Source organism: Corylus avellana, chromosome ca11, assembly GCF_901000735.1.
Source record: "Corylus avellana chromosome ca11, CavTom2PMs-1.0".
Taxonomy (NCBI): domain Eukaryota; kingdom Viridiplantae; phylum Streptophyta; class Magnoliopsida; order Fagales; family Betulaceae; genus Corylus; species Corylus avellana.
Genome location: NC_081551.1, coordinates 22,153,733 through 22,176,957, shown reverse-complemented (window position 1 = coordinate 22,176,957; position 23,225 = coordinate 22,153,733). Strand labels below are relative to the sequence as shown.

Here is a 23,225-nt window from a genome sequence, read left to right as displayed (position 1 = left end):
TAAAATCACCATTGAATATGAGATAGATCATCCAATTGTGGTTTTAAAAGTCACCTATAGTGTGAGAAACAAGTGTAAAGAAGTGTGAGTAAGTATAGCATTACTCGTCATATTTTTATATATATTATCTTTAAGTACTTAAACGATTATAAGATATAAATTAAACTAGAAATCTCTCGCTCAGATATCACTGGTTCAATTTTCCTTGTAGTCTTCACCACAATAGGGGCTAAATGCTTCTGAAAACCAGTTCTTCTTCCTCCAAGAATTCCATCCCATCTCTTCACATATTTCATCACCGTGATTGATGCTAAAAGTTGAAATGCAATGCCTTTTATAGAACCTAGTGGTTCTCTTTGATATTTCAATCTCTTGAGTAGTCTGCTGAATCATCTTCTCAACACTTGGGAGCTTGAATTTGTCATCTACAAGACGAGCTAGCCATATGGAACGCAGCTCCGAAGAGTGAAGGTTTGCGACACTTTCTATGTAACCCACAAAAGCCATGTTTGGAATCAATGGATGGATTGTACCCCTGCAATCAAAAAAGGCCAAAAAAAAAAAAAAAAAAAACTTCACCATTATTCTTGATCCCTTGAAATATAGTTTGATTATGACAACAATTTTAACAATGTTTTTCTTAATTAATTACCTGTACAAATTCATGACCCCAGAAGGATATTCTAGCAAACTACGAAAAGGCTCTGGTAAGATGGTTTTGAGCTTTTTCTTCCCATCAAAACCAGTTGCAAGAATCACAACATCAGCCTCCAGTTTAGTGTCATCATCGAATTCAATTCCTTCCTTTGAAAACCACCACTTTGATGCTTTTTTGAAGACAATCTTCCCCTTATCAGCTTCAGGGAAGAAATTTTCTGGCATAATAGCCATCTGACATGATGCATAGTCTTCCTCAAAAGGGTGGTCTGGTCTTAATCCATACTTCTGCAGAGGAAGTTTCCATAGCAAATAGGACTCGATAAATTTTGACACTCCACGCCTCTGTTGAAAATCATATAATAACATTAGCCCCTCTAGCTAGTACGTACTCCTCATCAGCCACAATATTTTGTGCTGCTAAATATATATTAATTTGTTAGTGCATATATATATATGCACTAATTAAGAGATGTGGATTTACCATGGGAGATAAAAGAAGGCAAAGAAGGGCCCTGAGAAAGCTTTGGTTTGGTCTTGCATGTAGGAACTGAGACAACCTTGTTGAGTAGAACAAGTAGAATGGCAAACCCCAAACCCTGTAATGGGGAACCGTCCAGTGCAAAGTCCTTACCACCATGGTGCATGGTTGTCCATTTGGTCCTACAAAAACAATTACACAGCACATTAAATCATCATTTATCTCAAAAATTTAAATAAATTATTAAGTGAAATTAAGTAAATTATAGAATCAAAGTTTAAAGTCAGGGCATCTGCTTTGATAAATGTTACTTATCTAAGAAAAAAAAAACAAGAAATTGGCATGACAGTTACTTTTTCTTTACGAAGAAAATATCAGGAACAGAGAAGTTAATTATTTTCTTGCATAATACATCCAAATTGTCCCATGCATGTCATGAGAGTTTGACATGTGGGTTATCTGAAGAAATTTCCAAGATTGGGCCAAATATGGAGCAGACAAGACCGCCTTTGTTCAAGTGGGGGGTGTTGAAAATTGACACATGTCCAACCTTTTTCCTCATAGTACATCAGCAGTAATAAAGTCAAAAACTGATGTGTGGAATTCCAAGTTTTATGATTTAGAATCGTTTGAAACATGTTCATCCATAAAAGTCAAATAAATCTTATTTGTATCAAACCATGCAAATTCCAACTGGACGTGGAAAATCAGCAGCATATGCTTATTTTATCTTGGATGCCAAGCTAGCTAGCCCCCACCACTCCCAAAAATAGAAAGTCTTTTCTACTATAATGAAATACACAATTTGTGCACCCCACATGAATTCATGAATTCTCTCTATATCTTTGAAGATGGCGTAGGGTAGGCTTCCACTAATTATCTTTTGTGTTGGAAAGGAAAGGAAGGAAATACTCGATCAACCACAAAAAGGATGAGAAGAACTTTTGAAAACCTTTTTTTTTTTTTCACTTGTTTGCATCTATATACATATAAATATATAAATTAAGGTCTAAGTATATATACCTTGGTTGGCCTCTGCGCACTCCAGTGCTAAATCAATTGCTGATTTCTTGTAGCCAATGACTGCAACCTTCTTCCCCTCAAGTAGTTTTGAAGCAGCTTCCTTGTCAAGTTTACAGTAATCAATGGAATGCAAAACCTGGCCCTGAAATATCTCAGGGCCTCTGTTGCGTGGAAATTCCGGAAATTTTGGTAAATCCCCGTATTTTCCAATGCAAACCACAATAAACTCGAAGGCGTACCACTGAATGAAGCAAATAAACAAAAGTCGTTATTTATATTATCTACTCCTCCATAAACTGATCAGTTAATGTGAAAGCAGTATTAATGATAATTAACAACCATCTATATATATATATATAAAATAGGAACTTTGGTTGCATAATTTTTTATATATATTAATGTCAACTGTGTTAAATCACTTATTCTAAAAGTTTGCGAACCTTCAAATTAAGCAAAAGCGGACAAAAAATAATTATTATTTAATTAATTTGTTGGATGAAAGTATCAAAGGATTACACAAAACTCTTATAATTAATAGCAAGAAATCCGGCGTCTAAGAAAAGACCTAGCAAAACATGTGGGACTTCAAAGAAGTTTATGGTTGATACGACTATATATATATATATCATGAGACTCATGACTGAGGTGTACGTCGCAATTTCCTTCTACTTCTAGGAAAAGAAAGATGCAAGAAAAATCGTGTTACTTTTTTTACTTTCTCTGTTTTCTTTGGAGCCCTAAGACAATTAATATATGGGCTCAGACAAGTACGCCAATTGTTGTACAATATCCTTAATTTTGTTTGGAGAAATTAAGAATATGTATATATATATAGTAACAACCTGAATAGTTTCTGAATGGTTGGTTTGCACAGCAACCTCCCAAACAGGGTGTCCGGGCAACAGATTCCCCGGTTTGCCGGTGAAATCAGCAGCTGCTTCCCGGTCACCAACAAACCTGATCTCCACTACCTTTGTGTTGAACCGGACGCATTTGAGCACATCAAAGTGCTCAGCATAGGATTGCAAGTAGTCCAATATCTCCGTATGGGACGGAAAAGTGTTGTTGTCCCTTTCAGGCCAAGGGAAATCGGAAAACTCATAATCACAGCGATAGGACTGAAGCTTTGTGGAGTTGTATGAACAGTGCCTCCAGACTCCTCCAATGGAGTCGGTGGCTTCAAAAACAATGGGGTTGTGGTGGGCTAGCTGTTTAGCGGCCGCTAAGCCGCTCACGCCAGCTCCGATTATGGCAATTTTTGAGACGACGGGAGCCATAATAATAACAATATCAGTGGACTTTTTGGCTTCAAATGTGTTTGGTTGGACGTAGAGAAAATGGGAAGCAAAGGATCGGTATTTATAGGAGTTTGCATTGCATGGGTTGGTCACCCAAAGAGCACGTGAAATGGACTTTTAGGAGCACATAGAAAAATAATAATTATATTGGGTTGGTGAAGGTCAAAACATGACTATTTTATTCATCGAGTGAAATTCAGTAGTGAGGAAGAGGAACTTTCGTCCACTTACTGGTTTTCCTTTCACCTTCTTAATTAATTAGGTACATGGCAATTTATTCTAGAGAATTTTTTTGTACCTCCATTAATTCTAGTCAATCAATCCGATCGACAAGTTTATATGTCAGAAAAAAAAAAACAAAGAAACAAATTTTACCTTTCTATTTCTATTATATGTACCTACCGGTTGCTTTGCAATATTTGCTACTCGATTCCCTTAAATATACCGCCACCAAAACAAAAACAAAACTAGTAGTGTGCTCCTTTCAATACACAAAACGCTCACAATTTCCATTTTTACTTTATATAACAATAAGAATTTCCTACTTGACTATTCAAATTGAGAACGGTAATTACATGAACATTCATCTCTTATCTATCTCTTTTCAAAAAAAAAAAAAAAAAATCATCCAAATTACTGCACCGAATTCAAGCAGTCAATATATAATTAATTACAAAAGTTCCTGACCTACCATTGCCACAAGACCACAATGTAGACAAGCAAATCCTTTTCACATAGTATTAAGTAATTGGGGGTGGTTTTATTCATCGTTTTCATATTGCAGGGAGACCAAAGATGATAATATATATGACTTGAGCAGTTGTACATACAGATCATTTAACTCCAAAAGATGAAAGATAGAAAGTGGAATATTAATGGCGATCGTATAAAGACACAAACAAGTAGTTTACACATAATTTCTTGATGTACACCGATGGACTTAGAAGAAGGGAATTTCTGGGTAGTGTATAGTGCAAGCTAGCCAGCTAGTGATTCTCAATGTTAAAACCAGTCCACGGCAAGAGGACCGATCAATCAATGCGTTCCCTGGACGAAGCACATATAATCACATGGGCCACCAACTTGGTGGGTAAGGCTTCCAACTTCCAACATAATTCCCCTTTACCCATCTTTATCTCTTCTTTCTACAAAGTTGAAAACTTTTGTTTTTAATGGAGACTGACACCATGAGGCCGTGTCGTCATATATGACATAGCAAAATAATTAATGTCAATATTTTTTTATCTTATTTTATAAATTAAGTATTAAATTTATGAATATAAGTTAAAGGTAAATTACTACAAATCTAATGACTAATCTATTTAATTTATAAGAAAATATATAAAATATATATATATATATATATATGGGTAAAATATTAATACCAACAATTTCTCAATATGGTATACCAAAATAATTGAGATCTTAGCAAAGAAGATATCGCAAGAATCCACCCAATAAGAGAGGGAGAGGGATTTGGAAAGTAAAAGGCAGGATTTGACAAGTAAAAGGCAGGATTTGACAAGTAATGCAATATTGCAGTACTGGGCATGCAGCAGAGTTGTACATGTGGACTGGGCATGCAGCAGAGTTGTACATGTGGACTTTAATCACCCAAGTTCTTTTTGGCCCTCACTTCGTGTCGTGGCCATTCATCTACGCTCATGCCATGAGTGTCTTTTTTTTTGGGTCAACCTGATTTTTCCTTCAAATTTACCATTTTTATTTATTTTATTTTTCATTTTAGGAAATATTTCAGTTAGTAAGAATTTTATTACCATCTTACTTTTCATGACAAAATTAAATCCTTATGTAATAAATTGAGTTTTCCCCCTTTTTTTTTTTCTGAAAAATTGATCGGTTTCCTCAACTATATATTAATTAAGTATGGCTTGTACGTGTAGACTTCGTTTAATATTGGTATGTCCTCAAGAGGTAGTTCAATCGACTGGAACCACGCCTAATAAAGCGGAGATCACTAGTTCAAACCTCTCTCCCCCCTCTTGTGCGAACATGTAAAAATAAAAAAATTAAATATTGGTATATGTCACATTCTATACTTTTTTCAAGCATAAGACAAAAATTATTTTCAAAAAAGTATTAACAAACGAGCCAATATTACCCCATAAAATCACTTTGCGTGTTTCTTATATTAACACATTAATACATTAACATATACCAACGTACATTATATATATATATATATATATATATATATATATATATATATAAAATAAAAAAGATGCGATCGCTCTCGTTTTCATGCAAACTTGGCCTTACTAATAGAAAATTGGTGAGATAGAAAAGTAAACATGGAAGAATATAGGAAGAAAGTTGGAGGAAATGAGCGAGGCAGCTACTTACGTTCGTTCTTGGAATGGGGTTTAAAGCATATTTGAAAACAAAACAACTTGAAAATCAACGTTCTTTCACCATAGATGAGACTTAAGATACACTAGTCACCTTTTTTTGTTGATAGATTCAAAGGTTTAATTCTACGCATGGTTCCTGGTAAAGAGTCAGGATTTTTTTTGATTCAAAGCTCTCGTGCATGCGTTTGATTTTTATTTATTTTTTGTTTTGCCTTTTGATTAGTCAATTTCCTAATTAATTTATTAATGATTATTAAGTCTTAACAACTTGTTTATGCTTGCCTAATACTCTAACAACCACATCTTTGCCATGTTCCGTCCAAAAAATGGATACCTTAAACCCTTTTACCACGGCAGATCTAGTTGAGCGACTATAGCTAAGAAATTGAAAAATATATATTACTTAAAATTAAAAGTAAATCACACATGGAGTACGTTTAAGTTGACATGCAGTTTCTTGATTCAAATGAAAATCATGAAAACTACGTACTAGTGCAGTTTTCAAAGCTCAATTTGACCGACGGAAATTGCTAGCTAGCTGCATATATGCTAGCTATGACTGGCAACGTCTTCATTCATTCGATCCTTGCTAATTATTTTAATAATTCAATCAAACATAACTAAACTTTCTTTTATGTTTGACCTTTTTTAAAAAAAAATAATAATTTCGGTGTGGTGCGTTGCAATTTCCATTTCTGTTTTTTTGACTTGTACATGCATGTTGATCAGCCTCATCAAATCTACAACAAGGCGGCTCATTATAAAAGCATTGAGTTGTTACACATCAATCAAATCTTGCTACAATTACATATATACCACTTTCTTTCTTTTCAAGCCAATGGCAAACAACCCCAATTATTAGATGAGGAGAAAGTTGACAAGTACAACAGTTTCCAAGTATGTTGTTTGGAGGAAAAGAAAGCAAGGGGAAATGGTGAAGTACAATTATTAGAGACAATACCTAACAAAGAGTCCCCATGCATGAACATGAACAATAATGTGTGTGGCACTGGTGGCTTCCACACTAATCTTTATCATGACTTTTCAAACCCCATTAATTAGATTCTATCCTCGATCTGTCCACATATTGTGGTGGCGGATTCCACAACAGAGTCAGGTTTATGCATAGCAGCACACCTCAACTTTATCTTATTCTGTTTTAGTTATTTACATTGATTGTGGAATGGGCTGGTGATCAGTTTATAAGTATAAGGGAAAATTACACCTTTTAAGATAGTTTTTGGATTGAGAGAAGTTCAAGACCACTCAACATCTTTTGTATTCTCTGTTTCTCTCTCTCTCTCTCTGCCTTTGATGTGATAAATACACGAGAATTGGAAGTCATGGGCAAGAATATTACATGATGCAATTGCGATGCAGACCTTGGATGTATGTATGGAAAGTTGAATATATGGCAATAGACAATTTTGAATCAAAACTTTCTTTGTCTCTGACTTCAAGTCTCCATCTCAAAAAAGTTTTTTGCCACATGGGTGGCGTCTCCATGCTGCTTTTTTTTTTTTTTTTAATATATATATATAATTTACGTACGTAATGCTGTTTCATTTTAAATTTTCACAGTGACTGATATAGCTAACAGCAGTGTAAAGCTGATGAAGAGTAGCATTACAAATTTTGTTTCCTTTTCTTTTCTCGATTTCCTTTTTGTCTGTTTTGCCCTTTCTATCATAGATGGATGAAATGGAAATGATTCATTTTATGGTCTTTTATTTATATATTTGTCTAACAATGATCATAATACCTTGTCTTCTGACATTTTAAATAATATAACAACACATCTAAACAAACCATGAATTGGACAAGATATAAGTAAAATATATAGATACAACAACCAAAGATAGAAAACATTTATAATTGAAGATGAGTCTATTAAGAATTGGTAGTTAGTTGGTGTAGGATTCTTTATCTCTTATGATTTGGATCTATTAGTTGAGTTCAGACTAGAGTTGTATTAAATTGCACTACTTTAATTTTCTTCTTTTTCTTTTTCTTTTTTAATATGCATGTCCACACAAAGAGAATGAATATGATGAGAAGGATTTAAAACAGTTATCATAGTTTCATAAGGCGTAATCTCCAACGAATTAAATTAATTACCTTGGGGGACCAATACTTTGCTTATTTAAGATAGCTTAATAACTCATGGAAAAATTCTACCAAACTGGTCTTTTCTACCTAAAAATATATAGTCTCCCTTGCCCAAAAAGAAGTCTCGAATTTTACCAGGAAGGAGCCTTTTCGTTTCATTTATCACTTCTACCGTACCTACACTGCACCCTTTCTAGTTGTCATTAATGCCCAAAATTTCATGAATATTTTACACTTCTCATATAATACGTAGTTAATTGGTCTAAAAAATCCTAATATATATATATTAAATTACCATTTATTCTATTAAAAAAACTCAGAATTTTTAACTTTAATACTATATTAAATTTATTCATTTAATAAATACTTTAATAATATAATCTAGCCCAAAAATAATTTCAAATCACGTGAAATTCTTTTGTATGATTTTGAATTTTCCGCTTTAGAATTATTTATAATGTTGTTTGAAGTTTGAACAACTTTTCTACACACGACTCACGAGAAGTTTGAAAGCTGAAGACGAAGATGGAAGAAGAAGAAGAAGAAGGGGAAAAATACTGGCACTAGTTTTGGACCGGCCCGAACCCAACTCCCACTCTTTCCTTTTGGGTGAATTCAGGCCGTACGATGCTTTTTTTCTTATAAATAAATCTTATCAAATTTATGTGGTATAGGTTGCAGCACTACATATTATAACATTTATAAGAATTTCCTATACAAAATACCTGCAGCATGGATCATTACTTTTTATTATTATTAATTATTGTTATTTATTATCCATACGGAAATGAATCATTTATGGTTTTTCAGATTTTACAGATACAATGATACATAATATAATACCAGTAATGATATAGTTTACGCCCGGCCTGCATCAACAGTGATGCACGCCAGGCGTAAATTGTATCATTAGTCAATATAATACTATACTACGGTGTTCTTCTAGTGTCTTTTTAATCTTAAATAAATATTATTTTTTAAAGAAGTAAAAATGAAATTGGCTCTTATTTCTTACTTAATTTTAAAAGAATAATATCTACTTTAGACCAAAAAAATATTAAAAAAACACATATTCGGCTTACATGCTGTTATTTTAATAACAATAAAATAACAGTATGTATGTTGTACTTTAATTAACGGTCAAGATTTAATTTCTCAAAATTTTTCTTTATTTTCTCTCTCTTATTAAAAGCTTATAATAGTAAGTCAATTTTAAGATTCAATATTAACCGTTGAACAACATTTAAGCTGAATCTGAAAAATACCATGAGAATATAAAGACATTTGCATAAATGAGTTTTTTTTTACGCAAAGTCAATGACATGGGAAATGAAATTATTTTAAATGGAAAAGATCTTTGTAAGACCGGATACCGGGTGTTAGCAATTAAAACCCGTCTTTCATCATTTGGGCTCCTGGTTTAGGCCCAAGTATAAAAGTAGTCCTTCATGTACTTTGTAGATTCACAGAGTCAGCCCAGCCCACAGCTGATTGTTTGGTTTTTCAAATGGAACTAAAATCCATTGCTTGGTCTCTGGAGTCTGTACCGAAATTGAAACAAAAAAATATATGCAATAAATCCAACGCCTAGCTGTCTAGAGAACAGGAACCCACTCTTGCTTTGCTTTGTTGAATCCACGTTCTTTGTGAAAGCATCTGCGACATTAATGTTTGGAAATCTCCAAGTGAAAGAGTCATTAATTTCAAACTCTTTTAATTTTCCCCCCCTTTTTCTTATGACCTGAATAACCCTTGTAATGCATAGAGCCCTGCATTTTTTGGGATGGCCGAACCGAACGACGGTTACTTGCAAAACAAGAAGAAAATCACTGGAATGACGTCGATTGGGAGCCGGTGATGCATAAATTAATAAAGCATCCTTGAATTAGAGAGAGAAAAATGAGAAAATGTTATGAGAGTAAATTGAGAGAAAGTACTTTTTTTTTCTATTCAATTAAGGGAACCGGATTACAGAACTGACTAATAGACTTCAAAAGGAGTGGACACCCCAACAACACAGCCCAAAAGGTAAATGCAGTACAAATTTAAGAACGAAATTTAGATCTGGTCCAAAATGACCAAACAGCAGGCAATGGCATACAAGTCGGGCCTTTTCCAGAGCCGCACAAGGCGGTTACAAATAGCAAAGAAACTCGATAAAGAGTCCGATGCAGTAAAGGCAACAACCACGTTGTTGCAGGTCAAACACTGCAGAAACCGATTCGGAGCCGTAAAAGGCCAACCACCAGCAACAAAAATCCCTCAAATAAGATCCATCCACTTCTGTAAAAGGGGGTGAAAACCCACAAAAAATAACAACAAAGATCAAAAAAAAAAAATTAAATAAATAAAAAAAAAAAGGTAGGTGGCGAAGGCCATACATCTTTTCGTGCACTTCAATCTCTTTATACAAGACTTCTTTTTAAGTGAGCCCTAATAAAAATGATCAATTGTTGACCATACAATGCACTTTTAAACTTTTATGGACTTCTCTATGGAGCGGACCTTTAAGTAGTGTGGTTCTTTTGTTAATTAGGCCCAAGGCTTTTTTATAGTATTGGTATCATCATGTAAGGGTAAGCCAACTAATTTTCCAAATAGAATCATATGAGTTTCATGTCAACTTTATATGCATTGCCTAAAAAATAATCTTCTTTCAAAGAGTCCCTTTTTCTAACTTATTCATATGAGTCCAATATCAATTAATTTCAATCACAATACTTACCAAAATCGATCGGTTCAATGAATTTTATTTAATCCAATCTATAAAAAACTAACGTATGTAATTAACAGAATAAACATGTGATTCTCACATATTTCAAGTTTATAAACTAAATTGAGGGCTTGGAATTCAACTTATAGGAAAACTTTGTTCATAGAAAAATGTGACAAATGTTTTCTCTTCCATGTGATACCTGCCTGTATCATGATTCATGAAGCTTATTCAAAGGGGTTTTGAAGGCGTGAAGGAAAGGACAAATAGCAAGTCTCAACCTGACTTTGTTTTATATCAAGATTTGAAGATCTTTCTTTTCTACACTTAGTCGTCAAATTTTTTATTTATTTATTTTTTCCCAACTTGATTTATTACTCAATTGTCTAAACTACTCCAACAACTTCTTTTTTTTATATATAATAAGAAATATTAAAACAAATTTATACAATAATCTTTAGCAGCTGTCATAATATAATTTACTGATTTTATATTGTATATTTTTTCTCTCTGTATCAACGCATGCTTTGATTTTACTTTTTATATTGCTTTATTTATGTGTTTCAGGTCCTACAGGCTACAACTAGTATCATATATATGAAGAAGTTATAACAAAGCAAATCCTCCTCGGAAGGTAACTTGTGCTACTTCACTTAAGAAGAAAAATAGGAAGAATTACAAACAATGTGCCGACTAAATTTTTTTATTTTTTAATCCATTTTGCCTAGAAATAAATTAATTTGCTTGAGACTTGAAGATTAACTTTCCCGTATAATCGTGGAAAGGGTACTCATCCTGCTCCAAATATTTCATAACATATATAGAAAGAATTATTTGGGACACTCCTTGCTAGCGCCCATGATGAAAGAAAAATGTCCTTTAATTGAAGGGATAAAAAGTTAAAAGATGAGCTAAGTTTTTCACCAATTTATTCAATTGAACACACGTTTATGTAAGAAGGAGTGAAGGACTTTTGATAGAACTACCTACTAATTTAGGCATCAGAGATATTTCCCATCAAGTCACCTTAATAGACCTCTAAGCCACTTTATTTGAATGATTTTATATTTTTTTCGACATGAAATTGATTGTGTAGATTTCAACATCATCTCAACCATCGAATAGGAACGAAAGTCAGTATTAATGATTCGACGTCGATGCCGAGTGGAAGGATAAAATTTAATTTAGGGATAACCATATGAATAATGACTTGCAAGTTTGAACAAATAAATTCACACTGACCTAATTGCTTAAATGTGTTATATATTCTCATCTAGTTATTACTGTCTTCTAAGTCACCATTTACTAAAGCTCTTGCCTTACCGTCCAACATGGTATACCAAACCTTCTCTACCTACCACCAACTGCATCACAGGCCATCAGTTCCACATACATTTTGTAATCCAAAGGAGAAACCACACGAAGGTCCATCGCGTTTAACGCTCATCGGCCGCACACCATCATGGCTAGTAGAGTAAAAAGAGTACGTAGACAAAAATTAATTTAAAACAAGGTAAACGTGAGGGCGTAAGTCCCGCTTACGTGTTCCCACGTGCTACAGCGTCACGACGCAAAGTCACGTTTCACGTTTCTTTTTCTTTTGTTATTAAGTACGTTTCACATTTCTTGAATTTACTACTTCCCAGCCCCCCTGAAATATACAATATACGAGATACATTGCTGACCTTACACTTGTCATCGAAAAAACCATAACTGTGAAAAATTCGGTATAAATTTCGGATCTACTTGAGGAATTGGCATCTTAGCTCTCGATTCTCGGCATCTCCAGCAGATCCCCACCCCAAGTTGTCTCATCGAATGGCTCCTATTAATCCTCACCTTCTCTCACCTCCCCCATAAATCATATGCCCACCCCTCCTCGTATTCATTCAAGCACTGCACCAGCCCCACAACCCACACAACCAAAACAAAAGAACCCAACAGGTTTCGGTCGGCCGGCAATGGACTTGTTGGATTCTCCTCTGGAAGCCCTTGCTCTCAATTATTTGAGCGTTGGGTTCCTCACAATAGTCAATAATCTATGGACGTGGGTCGCGGTTATAACGGCCGCCGTTAGCTTCTGGAGGATCAGAGCCGCCGGTGGTGCTCCCACTTACCTGAAATCCGACGGCTCTCCACCGCCTCCTCGCAATGATCAAAGATCAAGTGGGTCTGAGCTGGTTCCCGAGATATCGGTCCCTGACGTCTCGGCTGACGAGCCACCAGCCCCAGCCCCAGCTTCGGAAATGGTGGTTGGCGACGACGTTAAAGTGGACGACGGAGTGACTAAGGGCACGAAGTTTGTTGCTGTGTTTTATGGTGACGATGACCGGGAAGGTGACGGCGAGTTAACGTCGGCGAATGAGTGGGAGGAGAATGGTGATGATGAGGGTTGTGGAGATTGGTGGGAGAGGTGGGAGAGAGTTTTGAGGACGAGAACCGGGGAGATGGGGTGGTACAGCTACCAGGACTTGACGGTGCTTAACGGAAACGTTGTTAGATTGTGGGACAGCAGTACCTGTACCAGGAGTTTAAGGTACAGCTCAAGCTGTGTTGCGTGGTAGTTTGATTAGGAATTATTTAGGGGGATTTGGTTTTGGAGTTTATGAAAGTTGTATATAATTAATTAAAATGTGTATCTATTTTGTTGGTTGCAACAACCAATCATTCCAACCATATATGCAATGTTTTTGGCACTTTTGCCTGTTTGATTGCACTTACTTTTCTCTGCTTCTCTCTTTCTCTTGCACTCTCACCGGCCCGGAATACCGGCCATCATCCTATTTGAAATGGATACTCGTACAATAATAAGGATTTAAAGCAAAAATGTTAATATTAATTTGATGAACACCATTAAATACACCATAACCATGAAAATGGATACTCAACAACCCTTGTCCTCTCCATTGATGGAACTGACAAGTTAAAAGTGAGTGAGTGATTTTGCAGCCTACTTAACCTTCTCTAAGAACTGACCTAGTGTCATTAATGCTTTTTGTATTTTTGTTGAAAAAAATGTTATGTAAAGATGAAATACTTTTAATTGTTTATTAATTTTTTTGTTTTGAAAAAAAGTTTATCAATCAAAGCCCAAGACTATAAGTGAGCCTCTTGATTTAGCGTGCAAAACACGTCTCATTAAGAATTGACGTCTCCACTTAGCTCCCCTAATGCTATAGGATTGGGATCCCTAATTACATTTAATTTAGATAGTCAATTGAGAGGGTTACGAATTATGATGGAGTTCGCTTTCAACGTCTTGGACAAAAGCTTTTTATTGAGACCATCATTTATTCGGGCTCGAACAAATTCGGCTAATAAATTTCAAATAATTATGACCATATAATTGGTTGTTCAATTGTAGCCAATTGAGAGAGACCCCAATAAATTTAACTATTCAAGCATATAAGTTTTGCATCTCGAGCTGTCCAGATAACTATCCAGACACGTCAACCCACGTGTTTTTGTTGGCGAATGTATTGACTCACCTTCGTATAATTGGTTTCAAATTAAAATCCGAACACATAAAAAATTTGTGCATGAGAAATATATAAATAACACAAACAAGCCAGCATGTTCACGTCAATTAACTCATTTGTGGCTCCGTGATATCACAAGAAAATTCGAAAAAGGAAGTACACACGAGTATAAGGATTATACGCAAATTGATGTTACATGCTACTTTATCTTAATTTTGAAACTGAAATTTGTCACATCAAATGGCATGGGCTTTCGGTTGGAAGTTGGAACTTTGCAAGAAACTCTTTAAAAAAAAAAAAAAAAAAAAAAAAAGAAGTCTATTAAAGAAGAAATTTGTTTGATAACATGCTGATTAGATACGTGCATAGAGTAATTTATATAAGGTTATCCTTTAATCACAAAATAACTTTTATATATTAAATATTATAAAAAAATCATGTCACATAAACTTTAAAAATTAGGAGCGGTTGAAGAGCAATAATGTGATAGCAATGCGTCAAATCGTCAATCAACTTCAGCCAATGCCTACTGGGGAAGAGCGTTTCTGGTGCGTTGCTAAAGGAGCTTCCACAATTATAAAACACCCGTAATGAGGCCATCACGCTTATAATAATGTGATGGGGAAAGGAGCATCATATTTTTTAAAGGCTAATGTCTGTTGTTTTTGCTACCGCATATTTAAGAAATATTCATTACTTTCGTATCTTATTATTTCACTTCACTTCCAATTAATGCACAGCTACTAAATTTTTTCCCTGAAAAATACATGGAGTGATAAACAAAATCTACAAAATTCTTAATTATGAGTAATCTTATAAATTACATTTTTATTTGATAATTATCTTATAATGCTCACGTAATAATCCCAATTTATCATGAGTATTATAGAATAATTGTAAAATAAAATTAAAAAAAAAAGCACCGGTTGAATCAAGGGCCCACTATTAAAATTATACAAACAAGTGGTTTTACGTATTAATCATATTGTATGGGGAATAAAAAAATAGTGTGTTCCAATGAGGTTGATGTGTTTGGTTGGTATATGCTCACAAATAAAACACACTAAAATAGTCTATTAAATCAATATTAAATTGCAATTATTGAAAGAGGCCCATGGAGAAGACTACATGAAAGAACAAAACGAAACTAAAGATTGAAGAAGAAGAAAAAGGAAAAAGAAGGTTGTTGGCTAAAAACATATAATAAGACTGAAAGAAAAGTATATTGGTTATGTTATGGCTCATCTGTGCTGATATGGATTACGAGCCACACCACGATGTTGATCGACAACAGTGATGGGGAACTCATGATTGACCATGCATGCTGAGGGCACTGAATTTAGACCTCAAAATGCTTTTATTTTTATAATATGTAGTTGTTTTGTTTTGTTTGAATTATTGATTTGACGGGTTGGGGTATGAATCGTATGATTGAGGTCTACAAATTTGGCTATTACTTCTCCCCGCCAAAATTCTCAGCAGCCCTGCCTACACGCCGGCGGCTACACCCAAATCTAATTGGTGGTATATTCCCAGCAGCCCTGCCTACACGCCGGCGGCTACACCCAAATCTAATTGGTGGTATATTCCTTTGCAAATGCAATTTCTCAACCTCTCTCTCTCTCTCATTAGCAAATAGCCACAAAATTGCTTAAGGGAGCATCTTCTTAATTGGCCTTCACACGTACCATATTATCCGACACCGTTTTTTAAACTTTAAAGGCATGCTTATAATTAGTATCAAAGTACTTGAAGCACAGTAAAATTAAGGATTGATCTTCGCCTTAATTAGAATTTATCACGACCCCTTTGGCACAAATTTTTTTTTACCAGCTCCTTTTTTTTTTTTTTTTCTTCAATAGATGAGATGGGGAAATAGAAATTTAGAGAAACCATACAAGAAAGAAAATTACATTAATCAAAAACATTACATGCCAATTAAAAAATATTATCCTTAAAAGGAAATCTAAGCATGTCTTTTCCACAACTTTGGCCGTTGAGGAAATCTTGAGATGGAGGAAGCTAGCTAGCTAGCGAGTGAGAAAGCTGACAATAGAGGTAGTTGTAGTGGCTCATGGTAGAGTGTTGTGAGTGCATTCAAAGGCACTCTTGTGTTTGTTTTTTGTTCCATATTCTTTCCCATATTGGGGTACGTAGAGAATATGGAACAAAAATTAGATAAGAAGACACGAGATTTTGCATGGTTTGTACAAACTTGTTTGTGACATGAAGATTTGGGTTAAGATTTTTAACTTGTTTTGGATAGTGTTTTATGTTTTTTGTTTGGAAAATTGTTTTTACATTACATAAATGTGAAAATTTTGTTTAAACGTTTGAGAAAACATTGTCCACATATATAGTAGATTTTGGGAAACCCAAACTGAGCCTTACTTGTTAAAAAAAAAAATTAAAAAATTAAAAAGAAAAAAAGAGTTGTCTCTTTCTAAAATAAATCTCACATACAAACGTGAATATCATAGAAGACGCTTCTCAATTTTCAATCACATGAAACATTTTTTCAAATCAAAACACAACCAAAAAAGAAAAGAAAAGAAAAGAAAAGAAAAAAACAAACAAACAAACAGTTACTTAATAAACCTAACCAACGGGAAATGTATATTTGGAATGCAGGCAGAGGATGCCAAAACATGTTTGATGTTTCCACACAAAATGCATTACGATATTTAGTATATACCAAAAAAAAGAAAGAAAGCGTGAATTATTAGTGGAAACTACTGGACGATGGTCGATCCATTTCCAACCGACACACTTACAACTCCAATGACCGGTTGCATCCGACGGTGGACGGGGTCCAGTCTGCCGCAATCGGTTCGCTGAAGCAGTACCATCCAATATTAAATGAAACGGACCCGCACCAAAGTCTTGCTTTGTGAAAAGCCCACCACCTGTTTCCAATTCCAAACTCCTTTTGCATGCAGCCAAGTTTCACGTGGCCATACCCATCACCCATACTCCACCACCAAAACTCCAACCAACCAACCACCTTTGTCCTCTCCCCCCTTTCACCCAACACCTGTTTTGGACACATTTGTTTCTTCTACGGAGCCTTCCTTCCTCGATCCCTAACCTTTTCTTAGTCACAGGCCCAACATAATTTGGTACTACTAGTAACAGCTTTTATCGCATCCCATTTTGTTGATACGAGAATATTCCTTCTTAATGTTGAAATTAATTTGTTGGCTCATTATATATATCTAACTTTGCAGAATTTGCATGTGTGTGTAGTTTGGCGTGCAGGATTTGGTGAAATTGCAATGAAATTGGATGGGCAATAAATTCAACACTAGCTAGATTGCATGTGTACGTAGTTTGAATGTCTGGGGTGGGGTCATTGTATTACCTGTGCAATATAATATGCACACGATGGCGCACATGCTCTGTTTCAGAGCTATAATAATGCATTTGCAGTGGAAAAGCTAAGGTCACAAAAGCACTTTAAGCTCCATTCAATAATTATATACAGCATGGCCCATGCTACAGTGCACGTACCACAATACATACTTTTGGATATACATGATCTCAATAATTTTGCTTTTTGATCGACACTCACTTATGCGAGCTACTTTTGGGTGGCTCGTGAATGCACCTGAAAATATATATATATATATATATATATATATATAGCAACATCTGCATTATTATCTTAAAAGAGTTAGTTAATTTGAAGTTTTTTTATAATTTCTTATAAAGTTTAGTTTTACCTAATAACTAAGTAATGTTAGACTTAATACTTAGGGCTAACTTCACAAAAATCTCTTGAACTTTCACTCGTTTTGAGAATATCTTTCAAAGTTTAAAAACTCTCAATTTTACCCATCGAACTTCCAATTTGATACAATATACCTCATCCATTAGTTTTAGCATTAAACCCTAACAGATACGATAAAAAATACCAAAATACCCTCAACTTTATTTTTTAACTTTTAATTTGAAATTTTATAAAATTTTTAGAAATATAAAAGATCATTTCATTAACTTTAACGTTTATCGAACGTCAAACCCTAACGGATGGAGTAGATTACATCAAATTAGAAATACGACAGGTAAAATTGAGAGTTTTTGAACTTTGGAGAATTTTCTCAAAACTCGTAAAAGTTTAGAATGCCTTTGCAAAACTTCCCCTAATACTTATAAGTTATAACTATCTTTCTAATATGAGACCGATGTGCTACATCAATTAATATGTATACACCTACATTATCCACAAACATTTAATAGCAGGATATGAGTAATGTTATAAGTCTTCTTAGAGTCCTTCTAAAGTCATTATAAATGTGATGTGGCTTTTAAAATTAGTAATAGATCAAAAGTCAATAAATCACATTTCAAATTCAGCAAATTTTAAAAGTCACATCACATTTGGAATGATTCTGGGAGAACTCTAAGAAGACTTATAGTATAAGTCTTCAAAGTTATCTACTGTTACAAAACTGAAGAGCCTTCATTAAGACCGACCTAGGTGATCTATGGTTACATAAATTGAAGAGACTTCATTAACACCTATGTTTTCAGGGAACATGATTCTCTCAAGTTCATTTGAACTGGATAATATCCAATTAGTTATATTAGAAAGATTTTTTTATATTTTCACTTTTTGAATGAATAAAAATACTCATAAAATATAACTAATTAGATATTATATAATTCAATTGAACTTTTCCGTTTCTAGACGTTGCTGCTGCCTGCTGCCCTTCATTACCATAAAAGTAATAATTTGGGTCTGCTATTATTGGATCATCCCGTCCGGTGAGTGCAGTCAATAATTTACATATGCAAACTTTTTCTTTCTTCCATCTTTTCCCTCCACCAAACTTTGAAACTTTTATGATGGGATGGCAAAACTTATAAATTAACCAGCCAGCCAAAGGGAGTTGGTATTATTATATGCTGGAAAGTTGGGTCTAGATATTCCTACCACTTTCAGAATACTAATTAATAAAAGAACAAAAGTTTTCTTTAAAAAAATAATAAAAAGTTAAAACTTTTAAGTTAACATTGTAGCAAAAAGTACCAAAAAGATCAAGCTTCACATCCGATTAACCATTTTGACAAAGAGTTTGATCAACTGCTATAGGCTATAGCCTATAGTGTCTTAACAAATTTATTGAACATTGTAACTAAAATGCTGAATTAGATAGAGGTGTTTTAAGAAAATAAATAGTTAAAATTAAAAAAATTATAATTATTGTTAGAATATATTATTTCCTTTATTAGAATATTTTATATTTCCGTTATTTAATTTGTAATGTAGTGTTTATTTCTTTCCTTATGTATTTTAGGGTTTAATTTGGGTTTCTTGGTCACTACTCATTGTCTCTCTATAAATAGAGAGTTATGTAATATTGATTGATATAATGAATATACAAGATGTAGCCCATACGTCTCTCTCCGCTTCCGCTCTCTTTTCTTTCTTTTATATTTTGGTATTTTATATTTTATATATATTTCAACATGGTATCAGAGCTATATATATTTCAACATGGTATCAGAGCTATATATATTTCAACATGGTATCAGAGTCATGTTTCTGTTTCTGTGGCTTTCAATAAAAGTCTTATGACGTTTCTATGGTGTTTTCTAGCATTCTCTTCTGATGATCTCTTAATTTTGTTGTGATCCACGGCTTTATTCATTGGCGAATCTTGGCACAATGCGGTTTTGGCCCTTCACGGGAATTTTAACGGCTAGTTTTCGTTCTCCGGCCTCATTGTCAGTTGCGGCTTGGCCCTTCACCGGATTCTTTTAGTGGCTTGTCTCCGTTCTCCGGTATTTCTCCAGCCGTCACTTTCAGCCTTTCTCGTCTTTGTTATTGGCGAACCCTGGCACAATGTGGTTTGGCCCTTCAAGGGATTTAATGACTAGTTTTCGTTCTTCGACCGTCATTGTCAGTTGCGGTTTGGCCCTTAACCGGATTCTTTTAGCAGCTTGTCTCTGTTCTCCGGTATTTCTCCGGCCGTCACTTTCAGCCTTTCTCGCCGGCATTGTCTTGATCCAACCATTGACTTCAGATGCCTTCAATTTATTCTCTTTTCCAAACTCAAGCTTACACCTTGAGTTTGAGGGGGGATGTTAGAATATATTATTTCCTTTATTAGAATATTTTATATTTCCGTTATTTAATTTGTAATGTAGTGTTTATTTCTTTCCTTATGTATTTTAGGGTTTAATTTGGGTTTCTTGGTCACTACTCATTGTCTCTCTATAAATAGAGAGTTATGTAATATTGATTGATATAATGAATATACAAGATGTAGCCCATACGTCTCTCTCCGCTTCCGCTCTCTTTTCTTTCTTTTATATTTTGGTATTTTATATTTTATATATATTTCAACATGGTATCAGAGCTATATATATTTCAACAATTATAATTAAATCTTAACTAAATATTTGAGTCTTGGATGTTCTTCATGGGAATGCTAAAGATGATATTTTTATAGGATGGGGGCAATCAGGTCATTGGCTGGTCTCCATCATCTATTGAACTTGACAGTTGACACTATGAATATTTAATTGGTCTCCAGCGAGTAGGAGATAGTTTTGGCTGAAGGATGTGGCTGATCACGTATCGGTGCAGTATTGATTTTCCTCATCATTTGTACGATATTTTAGTATATATACAAAAATCTTAATTATTATTTTTGAATTAATTATTATATCATATTAATATTTATCATTTTATATGTAAAATTAGCCTCCTATATAATTCAAAAAATAAAAAATAAATTGCATTTAGCCAATTTTATGGCGATAAAAGTGAGGACATTATCAAACGAAAAACACCAGAAACACCATCATCTTGTAGTAGTTTTTTTTTTTTTTTTAATCATTCAGATTTCATGAATAACTTCAAATAAATTTAGACAGTTAAAACTACAGAAACACCAAGGCAAAACATTTAAGATCATTTATAAGCGTCCAAAATTGATTCCCGCCAGCAAGATTTGCAATAGCATTATGATAGCTTAATAAAAATGGCAATTAAGTAATAAAATGCCAACTTTATGACCACACTATAAGATTCCAGTTCCCAACTTCAGGCACAAACACCTATTAAACCAAACCAACACACGACACGGCTTTCACTCCACACTGCACTACTCCTCTACTCAGCAGCTCACAGATCTCGCAGGCTTTCAAAACGCAGCGTCCCGTCATCTCACAGAGATGAGTCTCCCATTCTCGATCCTCACATTCCTTCTCCTACTCTTCCTCTTCTCCTCCCCCAACTCCGCCGCCGCACGAAAATCCGACGCGCCCCCAGATGACATCGTCCGTTCATCGTGCGTCCATGCCAGCTACCCCAACCTTTGCCTCCGCACTCTCTCGTCCTACGCGGGCTCCTCCTCCTGCAAGACCCCTCGCGACCTGGCCCGAGCCGCCGTCAAGGTCAGCCTCTCCCGGACCCGCCGAGTGTCCAAGTACCTGGCCCATGTCTCTGCCGGCGACAGCGAGAGACAGCGTGAGGCGCTGAGTGACTGCGCGGAGCAGATATCGGACTCGGTGGACTCACTGAGTAGTACGCTGGGGGAGCTTAAGCACCTTCAAGAGGGAGAGAGTTTCCGGTGGCACATGAGCAACGCGCAGACGTGGGTGAGCGCGGCCATGACCAATGAGGACACTTGTCTCGATGGGTTTCAGGGCGTTGATGGGAAGGTCAAGTCGGATGTGAAGCGGAAGGTCACGAATCTGGCTAGGGTTACTAGTAACGCGCTCTACATGATCAATCGCCTTGATGAGAGTCGTGGCAAGCATCTTTGATGATGGACGGCCCCATATATGATATGATATGATATAATATGCCGCTTCTGAGCTAGTTTCGATCATTATTAAAAAAAAAAAAAAAAAAATTATCTTTTTGTCGTCCAAAAGCTGTATGTATTTGTAATTTAGTGTGAGCCTGTATTTGCTATGACTATGTTTTTGTTTTTACTGCTGTAGTATTTTTCTTCAATGTAAAAGTTTATTATGTTATGCTGACAACCTTGACAGGTGTCCATTTGGTGTTTCAAATCTCAATGCCTCGGGTTCATGACAGCCTGTGCTTTTCCAGGAGGCCCCTACTTGCTGGGCCTGAGAAAAGAAGGGCCCATATCTAATTCCGCTGTGTACGTGTGTTAGCTAAGCTAGCTGTTGAGGCAACAAAAATTGGTCCTTTCTAGGGTAGTGGGAACAAAATTGGCCAGATAAATTCATGTCATCCATCATTTCCCCTGCCCCTGCCCCATCCCCTTGTGTAATTCTATTATGGAAACTGCGTAACATGTCTTTTTCGGTGTTGTGATACAGCTATTTGAAGACAATCATATTAATGGCCTTTAAACATTGATGCTTTTGCACATTGTCAAATTTGAAGCTGGATGAAGGTCATTTCAGAGCCTTCTAAATTTTTAAAGATCCATACCAAAGAGGTCCAACATTTTCAACTTTTCAACATTCCCTTGGTTTTTAAGGGACCAAGTGAATTCTCATATGGTTGTTTGGGATAATTTTGGCTTAGGGAAGGTTATTTGGAAGGCCCCCTACTCCTATGGGTCTTAATATAAAGGCAAATTTTGATGTTGTTGATGCTTTAAGTCATGTTGCGGCTGTGAGCACACTCAAAATTTGTAGGTGAAACATTCAAAGAATAGGCTTGTTCTGGACCAACAAGTAGCCGACATAATAAATCTCGTTTCTTCGTTAACGACTTTATAATTTGCCTTGTTAGTGATACATTTAAGGTCAAACTCCTAATGTTCTCAAAAAAAAAAAAAAAAAAAAAAGGAAATAACTCCCTAAGGTTTTATTCAATTGGACATTTGGCATTCCATTTGCTCATCATTGTCACCTTTGATCTATTGCCGTTGGTGTACGGTGGTAACGTGAAGGCATTTAGCCATGGGTAGGGCTTACAATTTGTATTCACATGTAGAATCAGATAGCTACGCCTCAACCCTATCCGGTAAATTTTGTATTGGGTTTGCGGGCTTGTGGGTCAACTCTAATCAAACTCCTTTAATTAAATGAGTCAAATTCCTCAACTATAACTCGCTAATTCATGTTGGGTTCGTGAGTCGTGTAAAAAATTGTTAA

General features: G+C 35.1%; 3 protein-coding genes across 3 annotated transcripts; 2 read left to right on the top strand and 1 right to left on the bottom strand.

The window, feature by feature from the left end:
• Nucleotides 1-153: 153 nt before the first annotated feature.
• LOC132166743 (probable flavin-containing monooxygenase 1) lies at nucleotides 154-3,438 on the bottom strand. The gene is made up of 5 exons (XM_059577621.1): nucleotides 3,004-3,438; nucleotides 2,162-2,402; nucleotides 1,142-1,320; nucleotides 653-1,002; nucleotides 154-535 (listed from the first exon to the last, which is right to left on the bottom strand). The coding sequence occupies exons 1-5, from the start codon at nucleotides 3,436-3,438 to the stop codon at nucleotides 196-198; spliced, it is 1,545 nt and encodes a 514-aa protein (XP_059433604.1). The 3' UTR covers nucleotides 154-195.
• Nucleotides 3,439-12,317: 8,879 nt separating this feature from the next.
• Nucleotides 12,318-13,369, top strand: LOC132166307 (uncharacterized). Its single transcript, XM_059577105.1, has one exon. It carries the CDS (start codon nucleotides 12,519-12,521, stop codon nucleotides 13,215-13,217), a length of 699 nt encoding a protein of 232 aa, XP_059433088.1. The 5' UTR covers nucleotides 12,318-12,518; the 3' UTR covers nucleotides 13,218-13,369.
• A 7,765-nt stretch (nucleotides 13,370-21,134) lies between these two features.
• Nucleotides 21,135-22,475, top strand: LOC132165873 (pectinesterase inhibitor 3). The gene has a single exon (XM_059576564.1). It carries the CDS (start codon nucleotides 21,318-21,320, stop codon nucleotides 21,909-21,911), a length of 594 nt encoding a protein of 197 aa, XP_059432547.1. The 5' UTR covers nucleotides 21,135-21,317; the 3' UTR covers nucleotides 21,912-22,475.
• Nucleotides 22,476-23,225: the final 750 nt, after the last annotated feature.

Coding starts and splice junctions, on each gene's coding strand:
- LOC132166743 (XM_059577621.1), bottom strand. CDS start 3,438: ATGGCTCCCGTCGTCTCAAAAATTGCCATAATCGGAGCTGGCGTGAGC. Junction 2,403..3,003: donor ACCATTCAGAAACTATTCAG/GTTGTTACTATA, acceptor TGCTTCATTCAG/TGGTACGCCTTCGAGTTTAT. Junction 536..652: donor GGGGTCATGAATTTGTACAG/GTAATTAATTAA, acceptor TTTTGATTGCAG/GGGTACAATCCATCCATTGA.
- LOC132166307 (XM_059577105.1), top strand. CDS start 12,519: ATGCCCACCCCTCCTCGTATTCATTCAAGCACTGCACCAGCCCCACAA.
- LOC132165873 (XM_059576564.1), top strand. CDS start 21,318: ATGAGTCTCCCATTCTCGATCCTCACATTCCTTCTCCTACTCTTCCTC.